Below are 14,372 nucleotides of genomic sequence, written 5' to 3'. Positions count from 1 at the left end.
GAAGCTAAAAATCAAGGAGTCCTCACAGAAACTACTGCCTATATTCTTCTTTTAGCTGTGGAATGTTAACAGAGCCCATACTACTCCAGAATCCATGGTTATGAAAGCCAGTGACAACCTAGGAAATGTACTTGGTTCATGAGTAATGTATATATATTTGCTGAGTTCTCAGTTTTGATTTTGTAAGGGAACCTTAGATGTCTGATGTTAGAGATAGCAATCTTGAAGTGCTAGTTTCAGCTAGTTCTTTGCCAAGTAATTATAGTTCTATTGACTTAAATATGAATATTATTGAGCAGTTACTGGGACCCAGCTGGAGCCTATCTGGACCTTTAGTAGTTCAGAAGTGCAAGAAAAGAAACAAAACCAAACAAAACCACACAAAAATCCCAAAAATATTAAAAATATTAATGAGCACCTTAAAATCTGCTTTTATACATCCATGGACAAAGAATGAGAGAGTTCTTCATCCAAAAAATCCATCAACAATCTTTTCTGAATAGCTCAAATAATTTCCTAAACCTTCCTGAGATCAGAGGCAAGTTAGCCCTCACCCAAATCCTCAAACCATCTGGTCTGTCCTACTTAATAGAGGGGGTAAGAGCGCTCACCATTTTCAAAGTAATCTAGGATTAGAGCTTTTCTCTAGGAACCCACAGGCCTCACTGCTCGTCCTCAGCCTGAAAGGACTCAAATCTGGAGATTCTAATCACTAACAAAATGTTTAGCCACATAACTAAAGACAGGACAAGACAGGAAAGTATTCTTTGTATATGGAACTCCATACTAGTCCTGATACAGCAAAATTTTCACAGGAATAGAAATAAAAATTGCAAGAGGAAGGCTTCCTCCTAAGGCCACGTTAATGAAGCCATTAATTTCTGAGGGAGGAATCCTCTGGTTCTGGAAAACTGACAAAGTTGCTCTTATTGAGGGAGTGGCATAGCACTGTAGTTGCTCGCAGCAACCCTATGGGTTCTGTAATTCAGAATGAGAATAATAAGGTCAACCTTTATTTTACCCTCTGCCAAAATCAGTTCTGGAAAATCAGCTTCCACCTATGGAATTATTCAGGTACAGATCATCAGGAAGGATTCTATGAGTCAGACAAACTCTTTATCATAATCAATGGCATATCAATATTGTTTCTTCTAATGAATGCCCTACAGCTATTCAGTACAGAAAGCCATGTTCTTAGGGATGTTTGCCATTAGTCAGATCTTATTACTCTGACACAGATTTGACGTATCAAGTAAAGTTAAATACTCAGCAGTCAGTTTAAATCACAGTTAATTTCTCTTTAGCTGCAATGGTTAATCTCTGACAGATTGAGGAATTGCAGATAATGGTGAAACATAGTTTGTCACAAGCTTTTTTCACTCATTGAGCTGCTATACAGCATAGATACATGTACTAGCTGTGCTGCAATTCAGACCTGTAGTAACGTGAAGATGTAAAATAAAAAATATAAGAGTTCCCTTTTTGTGATAATTAATTATGCCAGTGGAAAGATCACCAAAGTTTATTAGCAGAAGCAAAGGGACAAGCCGTTTCAGTCCAGCCTAAGTTTACTGGTAATTAAGGATACTTTTGTCCTTAGATGGCGACCAAGTCCTCAGTCTAGTCATAATGCAAGACCTCTGTATGACTGATTCAAAGGAATCAGACTTTTCAAAGAACTGGATATCCTGTCTCGTTCAATACCATCCTTTTATGCACCTCCCTCTATACATTCTTTTCTGATCATGCATGACTACACATGAGGTTTCATAATAAATAATCTCAGTAGTCGTTGAACTCCAACTATTAAGCATGAGGAAATACATGGGAATTCTTCAGATTACAAAAACTATACTTACATTTCTCAAATGTCAGTGTGAATTTCAAGGGTCTTCTCCTCCTTTGATTTTGCAATGACATTGGTAGTCTGCATGCAAAATAAACTACCAGTTTGAGGCACTTACTTAAATTTAAATACTTGAGTATCTATGCTTGGGAAATTCATCAAAGGTATATCGAAATCATTATCTGAGTAGCTTTTATTGCAATCTGAAATTTTCAGATATGTAAAGGAAAATTAAGGAAACTCCATTAATTCACCCGAAGTAATTAGATTACCTAAAGAGCAGCCACAGTGCTTGGGGCCAGTGAACAAATTTAAAATGAAAATATGTTACTAGCACAAAGTACTAATATGCCACATCCTGTCTAATTATACTAATGAAAAGGGCAGTAAAAAGCATGTCAGGCTGCATGTTTTTCAGAGACTGAGATAGCAACATTTGAAAATCTCACCAGCAAGAAATAAAACTATTAACATATTCTATAACATAGTAGATTTTCATGAACAGCCATGAGAAGCAGAAAGTAAACTTGAGAGAGGAGACAACTGTGACAATCCACCGAGCATCCATATTGTGCTACCTTTGTATTAGTGTAACAAAACTCAAAATCATCCTTCACTTTTTGTGAAATTTTCTCTGATAGTTTTCTAAAGTAAAAAGAATTAATTGTTCTATCTATGGTAAACCAGGAAAATATATGTTACAAGGCAAAAACTCATCTTAGAAACTGGAAAATAAACAGGTTAGTATTAGTTTTTACTGCTGTCCCGTAACAGTAACAAGTTTATACTATTCTGGTTTGTGCAGCACACACATGAAAATTCAATAATTTGGTTCAAATGACAGCATTCAAAACATAAAAGAGCAGGTGATATGCAATGCTCAAATGAAGGGCTTATTTTGGAACTTTGCTTTTATATATCCCTCTCTCAGATCTAGAAGGATTCCACATACAGTGCATATTAAAAACGCATTACAGAAATAATTGAGAGGCAATTAATATCTTGAGGATTTATGCAAAAGTTTCGATAAAGCAGTCTAGCTATATTCCGTATGCTATGGGAATATAGCTTCATCTGTTTCAGTACAATGAAGAAGAAAACAATATATTCTGTCAGTAATTTAGGTTTCACTGTGTGCTGGAAATTGCTAATCAAAATGTTAGTACTAACTACTGTTAGTAGCGGCCTCAGCCTCAGCATGGACAGAAAAGCACATATACCTGATATCACAGTTTTTATTGTGTTGAGCCCCATGAAGCAGATGAACAGTATCCCAACCCTCTAAAAAAGTTCAGCCTATGGCTAAGGGTTTCCAACGACCAAATAACAAAGAAAATCTTATTATTAGCAAGAGAAGTGTAGTCCCTGTGTCCTTATGCTCAGTGTCTTCTCAGTTCTTGGTATAATGTAACGAGATGTTAATATTAATTTTTATTTTAAAAAACAAGTTCTGTTTTTCAGAGTGACAAGTTTTTAAGAAAGTGTGCAACCGTAAATACAACATTGTCTCTGACAGATAGTATATGTGATTCCAAAAGGACTTCCAGAAATTTGAAGCACTTCAATTGTCGTTTCTATAAAAGCACCCTTGTTGAAGACATGACTGTAGGAATTGAAGTGACTCCACTTGCACCTAATCTAGTTTATCATAAGGACTCACGTAATCTCCACCGTATAAGAACAAAGAAGCCCTCCTCAGACAGCTGTATGGCAAGTTACTGGTCACACAATTTTCAGTAGGGAACCGGGGACAGAAAGCCTATGTGATAGGTCTAAAATGTGTAAGGATTGGAGAGAGAAAAAAAGAAATTAATTGAAGTGGGACAGATTCTCACTGCCTAGGAGAGGGAAGTGGGAATGCCCCTGCCAGGAGTTAGGCAGAAAAAGGTAATTCCATAAAATTTTGTTTATGCTCTTTTTCTTTTTATTTCAATAAAAAGCTACTGTAGGAGTAGAGTTATATGGAGTGATATGAGCTGCACACCGAGGTTGGATTTCCTTAGCTTGCTATTTTTTCAATTACCCTGAAATGCATCTTTATTCTAATCCATTATGTCCCCACTAATACAAATAGGTATCATGCTGGCATTCAGCTAAGTAATTCTTTTGTCATCCACAGATGGACAGAGGATTACATGGTTAAGAAATGAAATAAAAGCTAAATCCCTATGCTTGATAAAGCTTTGCTTGTTTCCTCTTTCATTTAGGATTACCGAGTGAACATCTTTCTCCGTCAGAATTGGAATGATCCACGCCTTGCATACAGCGAATATCCAGATGACTCTTTAGACTTAGATCCATCCATGCTGGATTCAATTTGGAAACCTGATTTGTTCTTTGCTAATGAAAAAGGTGCCAACTTTCATGAAGTTACAACAGATAATAAGCTGTTGCGAATTTTCAAAAATGGAAATGTACTTTATTCCATCAGGTGAGTCTCTAAACATATTATTTTTTCAGATAGAAGCTCTAAAGTGTACCTAAGAATTGCTAACAGGTATCTTCAGTCAGGCAGAACTATCACTGAAGTAGCTGTAAGTTCTGAATACAGAACTTTATCATCATTACTGTTCATTGTTGATACTAAAATAGAAAATGACCCCTCATTAGGCACGCACATAGTAAAAATAATAAGAAAAGTATCTTTCTCATTTTAAAGTACAGATACTGAGACTAGAGGAGCTAGGACACTTGCACAGAGCAAATAATCCTGGAGTATTATGATCTGAGCTGGTCTATGTAGTAGTTTCACCTGCTGTAACCTCCAATGTCATGACAATCAAATGTTATTTCTTTTTCACCTTTTTGGATATTGCAGTTGCACTTCAACATGGAAACATGACCTGTCTGAGGAAGTATGACATTTAAAGAATAGTTCTCTTACTGCTGGAGATGGAGAGAAAAGTGGAAAGTAAACTTTTGAAAGTTTTAAGAAGCTGTAAGCAGCAATCATAAGTATTAACAAAATCTAGTTATCCTACTTCTTTTTTCTTCTCACCATTTTCCCTTTATTAATACAGACATTAGTAGGCATTTTGCCACTGTCTTTCAAAAACCTGATGAGAGAAATGCTGGATATAAGTATAGTAATGCCCCATTAGACATGGTATAGATTTGGTATTAATACAGTGACCTACTTGTGCAAGATGTTACACTTCTAAAAATAAATACACCTTTTGCCCACTCAGTGTTTTGCTTTGCACGTTTTTACAACACTGCATTAATGTGTAGTTGGACTTTTGGAAGAGACTCTGGAAACAGATTGTATACAAAGAGAAAAAAAAAACCCACAACAAAACAAACAAACAAACAATCAAAACATTTGGACTTGCCTGGTTGTATCAGTGGCAAGTGAGTCTCCCTCCTTGGTCCATCCAGTGCAAGTGGGCAGTGTCTTGTCAAGCTTACACAGGGAGAAATGTTTGGGTTAAAATTCCTATGAAGACTTCATATATAAAAGGAGGTTATTCTGCCAGACTGGGGATATAATCTTTCTTCCAAGTTATAACATGGATTCTGTCACTAGAAATATATGGAAAACAAGTAGAAAGAATTCCTTCTCCAGACGCAATTAGAAAGTAGCGTGAAATCAATGTCTGACTCACCCTGAGCGGCGCTGGCAATTGCTCCATTCTAATCAAATAACTCCTCCTTGCCCTACTCCCTCCAGATACATGCAACACAGGGTACAGACCCCACCACTCAACTGAAGCAAGTTTGAATTGCAACTTCAACAGAATTCAGACCAAATTCATGGTCACACAAAATGGGGGGAAAATCAAACATGATAAACACTGTAATTTTAAATTATAAAAGCAAAAATTGGCTGCGAGAAAAGCAGATGCCAGATAGCTCATGTCTTTCTTATGTAGCCAGAAATTTTATGTTGCTGTGACTTAGTTAAGAACTATTACAATTTCTGAAACAGATTTAAAATCATACAACTGGCATCTAGTTGAGTTTTTGTGTGAGTTTTGTGTCAGCTAAGCTTTTGATGAGAGGAGACAAGCTAATTGCTAATATGTTGGTATTTAAAGGAAAAAAAAAAGTTTTCTAAACTGGCTTTTTCCTTTCATTCCGCAATGTCTCCTTCTCCCATAATTTCATTGGAACAATTCAGACAAGAAAGTAATGAGAAGATTGCGGTTCCTGATCCAATGAATACTTAATACAAAACACTAAAATATTTATTGAAGCAAAAACTATAGTCCAGGTGCCTCTTCTTTGATGTTATTTGACATGTTACTAGCCTACAGTCAGATTTTGCATTTAGAATCTTTTTTCTTAGCATAGGAATAGGGCCAGGATCTGATTTCCCTCCTCAGACTCTTCCCCTTCAGCTCTGTCACTGGCAGGCTAAACAGAAGTTACAGCAACAAAGAATCAAGAAGCTTTGGAGAGGGAAAAAGTAGGGTAAAAGAAATACACAGTCATGTTTGCCACCTACTGCCCACTTCCCTTCAGACCCAATGCCAAAACCAGGGGAATGGGATTAAGAGAGAGGGGTTAGAGCACTACCATTCTAGAAAAGCCTCATGTGTAAGGAATTGAACTCAAGTTCCTCAGGTTTTGGGGAGCATTCTATCAGCCGAACTGATACAAGAATATGGGGCAAAGTTTTCTTGCAAGATTTTTTCTATCAAGAAGAGTGCAGTTGTGATCTCGAACGATTAATAGATACCTACACATTGCTAGTGAGGGAGAAAAGAGAATCATAGAATTATTTAGGTTGGAAAAGACCTTTAAGATCATCAGGTCCAACTGTTGGCCTAGCACTGCCCAGTCCACCACTAAATCATGTCCCTGAGCATCACAACTACACATCCTTCAAATACTTCCAGGGATGGTGACTCAACCATTTCCCTAGGCAGCCTGTTTCAAAACTTTTGGTGAAGAAATTTTTCCTAATATCTAATCTAAACTTCCCCTGGCACAACTTGAGACTATTTCCTCTTGTTCTGTCACTTGTCATTTGAGAGAAGAGAGCAACACCCACCTCGCTACACCCTCCTTACAGGTAGTTGTAGAGAGCAATAAGGTCTCCCCTCAGTCTTCTTTTCTCCAGACTAAACCCCAGTTCCCTCAACCATGTTTCATAATACTTGCTCTCTTGATCCTTCATCAGCTTCGTTGCTCTTTGGGCATGGTCCAGCAATTAAAAGAAATGCCCCATACTGAACACAGTATTTAAGATGTGGCCTCACCAGTGCCAAATACAGGGAGACAATCACCTCCCTGGTCCTGCTGACCACACTGTTCCTTTGCCGTCATTTCTTATATGCTTCTTTCTCATTCCTCTGAGAATTATCACTCTAAAAATAATTTATTGTACTGATAAAAAATGTAGAAATACCTCCTTTGCCTGTAGGTTGAATAGTATTTAACAGGACTAACATGAAAGACAGCAGCAGTTTAAATTTACAGGCACATTTCAGTCTACCATCAATATCATAAAATTATAAATCTTTGTACTGACACGCACTTTATTTTAGGACAATAATACATAAATTACAATGTCACCATGATTTGCAGTTGACATCTCATAAAATTCTTGCAAGTCCGAGTAAAATTTATGTCAAGGATTTGAAACACTGTAACAGTACAATCATCTTCCTGTGGCACAAAAAAAGCTCAAACCAGGACACATACCATTTTTGCATTCCTTTGAACTTCCCGTAAAGTTAGGCAAACCTACTGAAAAATGTGTTTTTCTGAAAGCCTGTAATAATTTTTTTCCACATTATCATACTAGACTGAGTGAATGAAATGTGTTCAGCTAATATATATCCATTTTGAGAGCTTTCTAATGAAAAAAATTATTTTCCTTTTTTTCTAACTACTTCTAGTGTTTTCATACATTCTTCCTGTGCAGTTCTATGGCATTTTTTGTGGTATATTTTTAAATATTTTTTGTATTCTTTCAGATTGACTTTAATACTGTCCTGTCCGATGGATCTCAAAAATTTTCCAATGGATGTGCAAACATGTATAATGCAGCTGGAAAGCTGTAAGTTTGGGTAATATATTATCCTATAAATACTTTTGTAGGGATTACAACAGCTAAGCAGGATGTAGAAAGACCCCTTGTAGTGGTACAAGAAAAAAAATTTTTAAATCCTCTATTTTACCAAAAGGACCTGTGAAACATACATTTTCAAAGGAAGTGATTATTTGATCCTTACTTGTACTGCAAATCAACAGTTTGGTGTAAATCTAAAGGTACTGCTAAATGTTTAGCATTCAGTGACTGTTTATGCAAAATTTATGCATATGGAGATTCACTATTAAGTCTTCCCTGTGTTCACATATTTAGGGGGCAATATTACGGGATAAAATAAAGGAAACATGAGAATAACTTTAGGAAGTGTTTTATATGATCCTGACTATCCTGAATTTGATAATAACTCAGTGTCCTTAAAAGATGGAAACAAGATGATGTATACCAAGTCCCTGATCTCCTGCCCTAGCTCTTCAGCTGCATATCTGTAGTTTTTACCTAATCATCCTAGAAGGGATTAGGGAAAGGGTGTACTACAAGGGAGATCTGCAGAAGATTGCAGAGCATGAATATACATATATGCCCATTTATCTACATATAGTATACCACTTACACAGCCCTCAAACCCTCAGATAGGGCAGTGCCTTGGATCCATAGAACAACTCCTAGAAAATCTTAGGAAGGGCAGTAGAAATTTTCTTACATAAAATTCAGATATAGTTATTTGCTGCAAATGTCAAGGAATGTGGAGCGATACTATATATTCAGCATTTAAACAAAACTACTTAGTCAACCCAAGTGGATTATCCTACTACATCATATGTTGCCTTTATAATTCATGTTACTAAATAAAAAGTTTGTATGAGTTGTATCAGAGTACGTACAGATAGCAGGTATTATACTTCAAACAGAAAGTATCATAGTGTTTGACTAAATAAGGAAAGGATGTATTAATTTTTTTAATTTTAAAATGTAAATTAATGTTTTAAAAAGATGTGTTTCAAAAGTTTTGAAATGGTTGTTTTAAAAACTTGATAAAACTTAGCTGTATTTTTCCTCTCTTCCAGCTCTTGTGAGGACAGGTCAAAGAAAAACTGAACATTCTAGAACAAGCAGGCATCTGTTTTGCTTTACAGAAGCTTTGCAGGAGCTCACAGTTCCCACATACTGCTCCACAGGGAACAAATGCTTATTAGTTGAATAGCACTGTTGATGTTCTACTGTATTTTCCAGCAGAACATTTTTCACTGAAGTCTTGTTTTCAATCATTCCTTTTAGTGGGAGCAAATTCCCTGCTGCACATTCATGTAGTAGAGAGATTTAATATTCACAAAAGAAGTGCTGAACAAAGTACAAGCACTTCAAAATCTTCTAGTTACAGATAAGTATATACAGATAATAATAACACAGATAATAATAATACAGATAAGTTTGATTACATAAGGAAGTTACAAGTAATAAAGCTTTCCCCATATCACCTTGTCTAACGTTATTTTACCTGTAACTCCAGACATTGAAAGATAGAGACTATGGGAAAAGCAGTTGTCCTGAGGCAGAAAATTTGCAGCATGTGGGATCCTTGGCTACACCTACGTGCCTGATGGTAGAATAACCAGTTAAGTTTGAAATAAAAAGACAGCAGTTCCCTGAAACCTAAAGTACTTTGGCACAGACCCAAAGAAGACAGGCACAGTAACATAATTTCCAAGCTCATAGACCTTCAAGAGCAGCCCTGCCCAAATCCAGTTTTAATATACAGGAAACGAACTGACATCTTGGAGGAGTTACAAATAATGTATATATCTACATGCTGTACAGGAGAGTAACCAGGAAAAAAAAAAAAGAAGTTTTATAAGAGTCTGAACTCTGACCAGTTTCCAAAACTTAGAAAAAGGTGAGCAGAAATATTCAAATTCCAGAGTCTTTGGTTAAGAATGGGCCCATAGCTCTCTTTAAAACTACAGAAGGAAAAAGGAGGTTTGGTGCATTTAGCTTTTTCCTAGGCTTAGTATCAAATCTCCTAACACAACCTTGAGAGCCTGGATGTATCCAAGCATCTCTAATTTCTAGGCCACAGTGTCAGTCTCTTGTGGGTGTCTGGCTTACATTTTTTGGTGCACAGTGAGACATTTTAACAGGAGGATCGAAGTATTAACCCTAATGATTCATCTGCTGTCTGAGGAACTGGAAGACATGGAGTTTCAAAACTGAGAATGCAGTCCTCTCATGTCCTGAGTAAATGATCTGAGCAAATTAAACAGTTTCTAACAAATCACTTAGCTTTTTCTTACTCATCTTACCACCAGGTTGCAAAGAAAGGCTGAAAGTTGCTTATAAAGGACAGATTGTAGGTTTTACCTCTAGTATAAAATAATAATCTTGTTTACTACTAGATTCTTTCCTTCAATATTGATACTGTTGCTCCAGCATAGAAAGTTCTAAGAGGAAAATTCATGTATAGCTTTTCTTCCCAAATTGTATTTTTCTTTTCAGACAAGGTCTAAGCAGCTGGATTTGCCCCTGGTTAAAGTTCTTAATTTATATCATGAAATGCATGAAAAATATTGAAGTGGAAATATCTTCTATTTTTAAAGGATTTATTTTATGAAATTATTTTTCAGCAAGTAGAATAAGCTCCTTTTGAGTCTTGGAAAGGAAGCAAATGAAAACACACATGTTAAATAATTCCTTCTACATTTCCATGCCTTACATGAGGACAACCTATAGACAAGTGAGATAATTTTAGTTTTATTCTCCTTGAAAAAGTTACAAAGAAATATCAGCTAGATATATATTTACTTCTGTATTCTGTCTCCCAGGAAAAAGAATATTTTTTCTTTCATGTATTAGAGCTTGTTTCTTTTAAGATTCACTTTTATCTCATGCATTCATATGTTACAATTATAACTTCACATAATATTCAATATTCCTAAATTTTCAAAGAATAGTGAAAAGACTAACTCAGTTACAAAAGAAGAAATGCAATATAAAAAGCAACATGGGTAAGGGAGAAATAAATTACCTCATAATTTTATTGTTATTCTTATTGTCTCTCTTAAACAATGACATTTTTCCCCTCTTTATTTATGGAGGCTGTTTAGTCTCTAAGCAATCATCCTCCTGACTTTTTGATTTATAGACAAGATTCAAACCATACTACATGATGATACTCTTACCTGAGTAGTATAATTTCTTTCCTTCAAGTCCCTAATTTGGAGATTGTGCAAATGGAAAGCTCTGTAAGCAGGCTACAGCAGTACAGGCTGCATTACATAAAATGAAATGAGCATTGTTCCTTTCCCACAACAGCACGAAGACACCATAAGAAAAATAATAGAACTGCAGTGTATTTCTTATCTGCCAGGGATCCTCAGCTGTCTACCTGAGTGACAATAATTATGAACACAGTAGGTAAATGCCTGCCTGTGCATGAATGTTTGGAAACCATACCTCTTCTTTTCATTTTAGTAAGGCAAAAGTTGCTCAAGAGCTCATCCTACAGTTTCTGCTCTGCAGACGGGTGACTCAGCCGACTGTGTGTATCTGAAGTGAAAACTGACACACAGCTAACAAAGAGAGAAAGATTTGTAGTTTTCAGCTCCCAACCAATGCAGGATGAAAAGGTGGTAGTAACTGTACAACTGCTGCTAAACTCACAGAAATTAATCTAGAAGTGACAACTGAAAAGCCATAAGCTTCAGCAAGGAATATTAGGTTTGAGAGATGAGGTAAAAGGCTGGAGATGAAATGTTATTCTCTGAAATACAGGCTAAGAAGGATAAATCTGTAACTCCCAAGGGAAAGACTTAAGAGGGCAGTGCAAGGAGCAGACACTTTGCAAAGCAGCTCAGAAGTACACAGGATAAAAATCTGCTTTCTTGGAGCTGCAGCATAAATTCAGCCTTGAAATGCAGCACAGTGGATTTCTGAAGCTATTTTCAGTATGCAATGTATAATAGAAGAATTTATTCTAACCTCTAGCCAAAACCAGATTTGATAGCTTTGTCAGATCTTTCCCCTGCTCTGTTGCTTGGAGTTTAGGGCACAATTCAAACCTTTGCCATGTTCTTCTGAAGAATAATGTGCAGGCAGCCTGTCCTGGAGGCACACTCTTGTGATGCTTAAAAGAAGAGTAATGAAGTAACTCTAGTCAACACGACTGTAGTCCTTGCCTCAGCTGGAGACCTAAAAAAATGGTTGGTTGGCTGAATAAATCCCATGTTACTCTTGGACCTGTACCTCACTAAATGTTAGAGAAATGAGAATGGAGTTTAGATAAATTACAGGGATTAAAAGAACTATAAAACACACTCTGTAGTCCTACCAAACTCTGTTGTACAAAAATGCTAGATATTCAGCTCAGCTGTTTCATGCCATTCATATGGTTTTTTATTGAACAAGAGGAAAAGAGTTAGTTTTTAATGTTCCTCTAGGTACTGTAAAATGACACAATGGAAGCATGGCCTTCCTGGACTAAACAGAATTAGTAGAAAATTTACAAGATATATTGATATTCAGCTGGATCATAAGTTTGATCAAAAATTTTTTTCTTCATGGGTTGGAATAGTACCCTAATGGTGGTTGAAAGGGAAGAACTTAGCAAATATGACAGCAGAAGTACAAAAAGGAGTATTTTGGAGTTGGCAAGACAATTGTGGTTCAGAGGTGTGGAGTGTCTCAAATGTACAGCTTGCCCTGAAAAACAAACCTTGTTTTTCTGTAATGGTGTAGTCCTTGGACAGAGCGGATAAGAGATACTAATACTTCCAAGACACCTCAAGAAGTCTTCAAGACAAATTTGTTGGATGTCCACAGTCTTACCTATGAGATTATGGGCTTTTAATGCCTACAGCTGACACTGATTTAGTTAAAATACAATATTCTCTTAGTATGTATGTGTACAACAAATATAAATAGCTTGGTTCCAATAAGTACTATAAAGTCATGTGGACTGATGTGGATTGAAACAAACCCTTTGTATAGATTAGATCAGTTAAACAGACTATCACGGTAGTTTCATTTTATGTTCAGATATTCAAAACCCTGCATCAAGTATTCCAGGCACAAGTCCTGACAGCAACTCCTCATCCAATGCATTATCTTTTCCTCCTGCTCTCTCCGTGTGACCACACAGAGTTTTACTTTCATTTTTTCATACTTATTGCCAGCTTTGTGACAGACCATTTTCTAAAGAGAAATTTCCACAGACCAAATCCAGCTTTCACAATTGTTCCTGGCCCTTGGCAATGCCAGATGATTCTAAATTCAACTTAGTTTGCCAGTTCTTCATTTCATCTCAGGAGGAGGTCTGTTAGCCAGTACATGTTTCACCCGCTAATTACCTGGAATTACTTTAGGCTCCTAAAAATGAGTTGTGTCTTTAAAGAGAGCAGCTTGTTGAAAGGCTACAGTGCCACATGTACACAAAGTTCTTGAGTTTTCCTGCGAAATACTCCCTTTGGTCACCTTCTCTTCCTGGGATGATAGCCTTGTTGTACCAACAATTTATTATGGTCTGTTTTTACATTGCAGATGTGCAAGACCTCAGACTTTGGGTTAACAGAGACAGTATTAATGTAATCTAACCAGTCTTGTAACTTCTGAACACTATTGTTCAACATAAAAATTTGTTTTTTCTGTCCTTTCTTTCCAGTTCTTCAATGACACCACTTGAATTTTCTGTGATTAGTAATATCTTTCTAGAATTAACTAAGAACAAACACTGGTCGCTAGACATACAGTAACAAATACATTGCAAACTGCACTCTACTTCAGCCAAAGCAGCTGTTTTGCATCCAATAACACAAAATATGGCATTTCTACTGCCTTTCTCAATCTTCATGTGTTTACAACCTGCAAACATAGCACACTGCATTTCACTGAAAAAAGTCCCTACTAATCCACCTGATCTAGATTAGATTGGCCTGGTCCTGCAGACCACTATACTATGTGATAGACTCTGTTGTTTTCAGCTATTTCTGTTGTATAAAAAGGTTCACTTTTTCCACCACCCATAAAAAAGTGAGCTCGTATATTAATGAGGCCAGTGACTGACTGTCATTAAAATGTAGCCACTAGAATTTCCTTCCAGAGCATTGTATTTCCAAGTCACCAGTTATAAAAATGTCTGGTAGCAGTTATAATAGTCACTAGAACCACCTCATAGTGAAAAAAAAAAAAAAATCCATTTTAGCAAGAGGCCGAATATCATGTCAGGCTGCAGCAAATGTAAGTAAAAAAAAAATATTTATGTTCTACTCACAAAGCAGTAGCAAGAGAGATCATATAGTGAGAGCGAACAGCAAGAATTTTCAAAGAATAGGAATAAGCACAGTTAATAAACATTTAAAGTGATGTATATATGATAAAATTTCTGATTTGGCTTTAGGTCATCTCTTTATGTAATCTGAGTTGAGTGCAAGACCACTGAAATTATTTCCCTAGACAAAATACAGTGTCCTCTGATAGAAATACTCTGATAGAAATGTTAGAGGCATATGAAGTGTGATGAAGTATTGCCTTTGCTAT

At 36.3% G+C, this 14,372-nt stretch overlaps 1 protein-coding gene across 1 annotated transcript in view; it reads left to right on the top strand.

Annotated features, from left to right (window-relative positions):
- Positions 1–14,372, top strand: part of GLRA3 (glycine receptor alpha 3) — a 76,669-nt gene that overhangs the window by 33,713 nt on the left and 28,584 nt on the right. The window contains exons 4-5 of the mRNA XM_051617071.1: positions 4,054–4,277; positions 7,771–7,853. Coding sequence (XP_051473031.1) covers positions 4,054–4,277; positions 7,771–7,853 — 307 coding nt within the window. The remainder of the gene's footprint in view (positions 1–4,053; positions 4,278–7,770; positions 7,854–14,372) is intronic.

This window comes from Apus apus, chromosome 4, assembly GCF_020740795.1.
Source record: "Apus apus isolate bApuApu2 chromosome 4, bApuApu2.pri.cur, whole genome shotgun sequence".
Lineage (NCBI taxonomy): Eukaryota > Metazoa > Chordata > Aves > Apodiformes > Apodidae > Apus > Apus apus.
The sequence above is the reverse complement of the archived record's forward strand: the minus strand, read 5'-3'. Positions and strand labels throughout refer to the sequence as shown.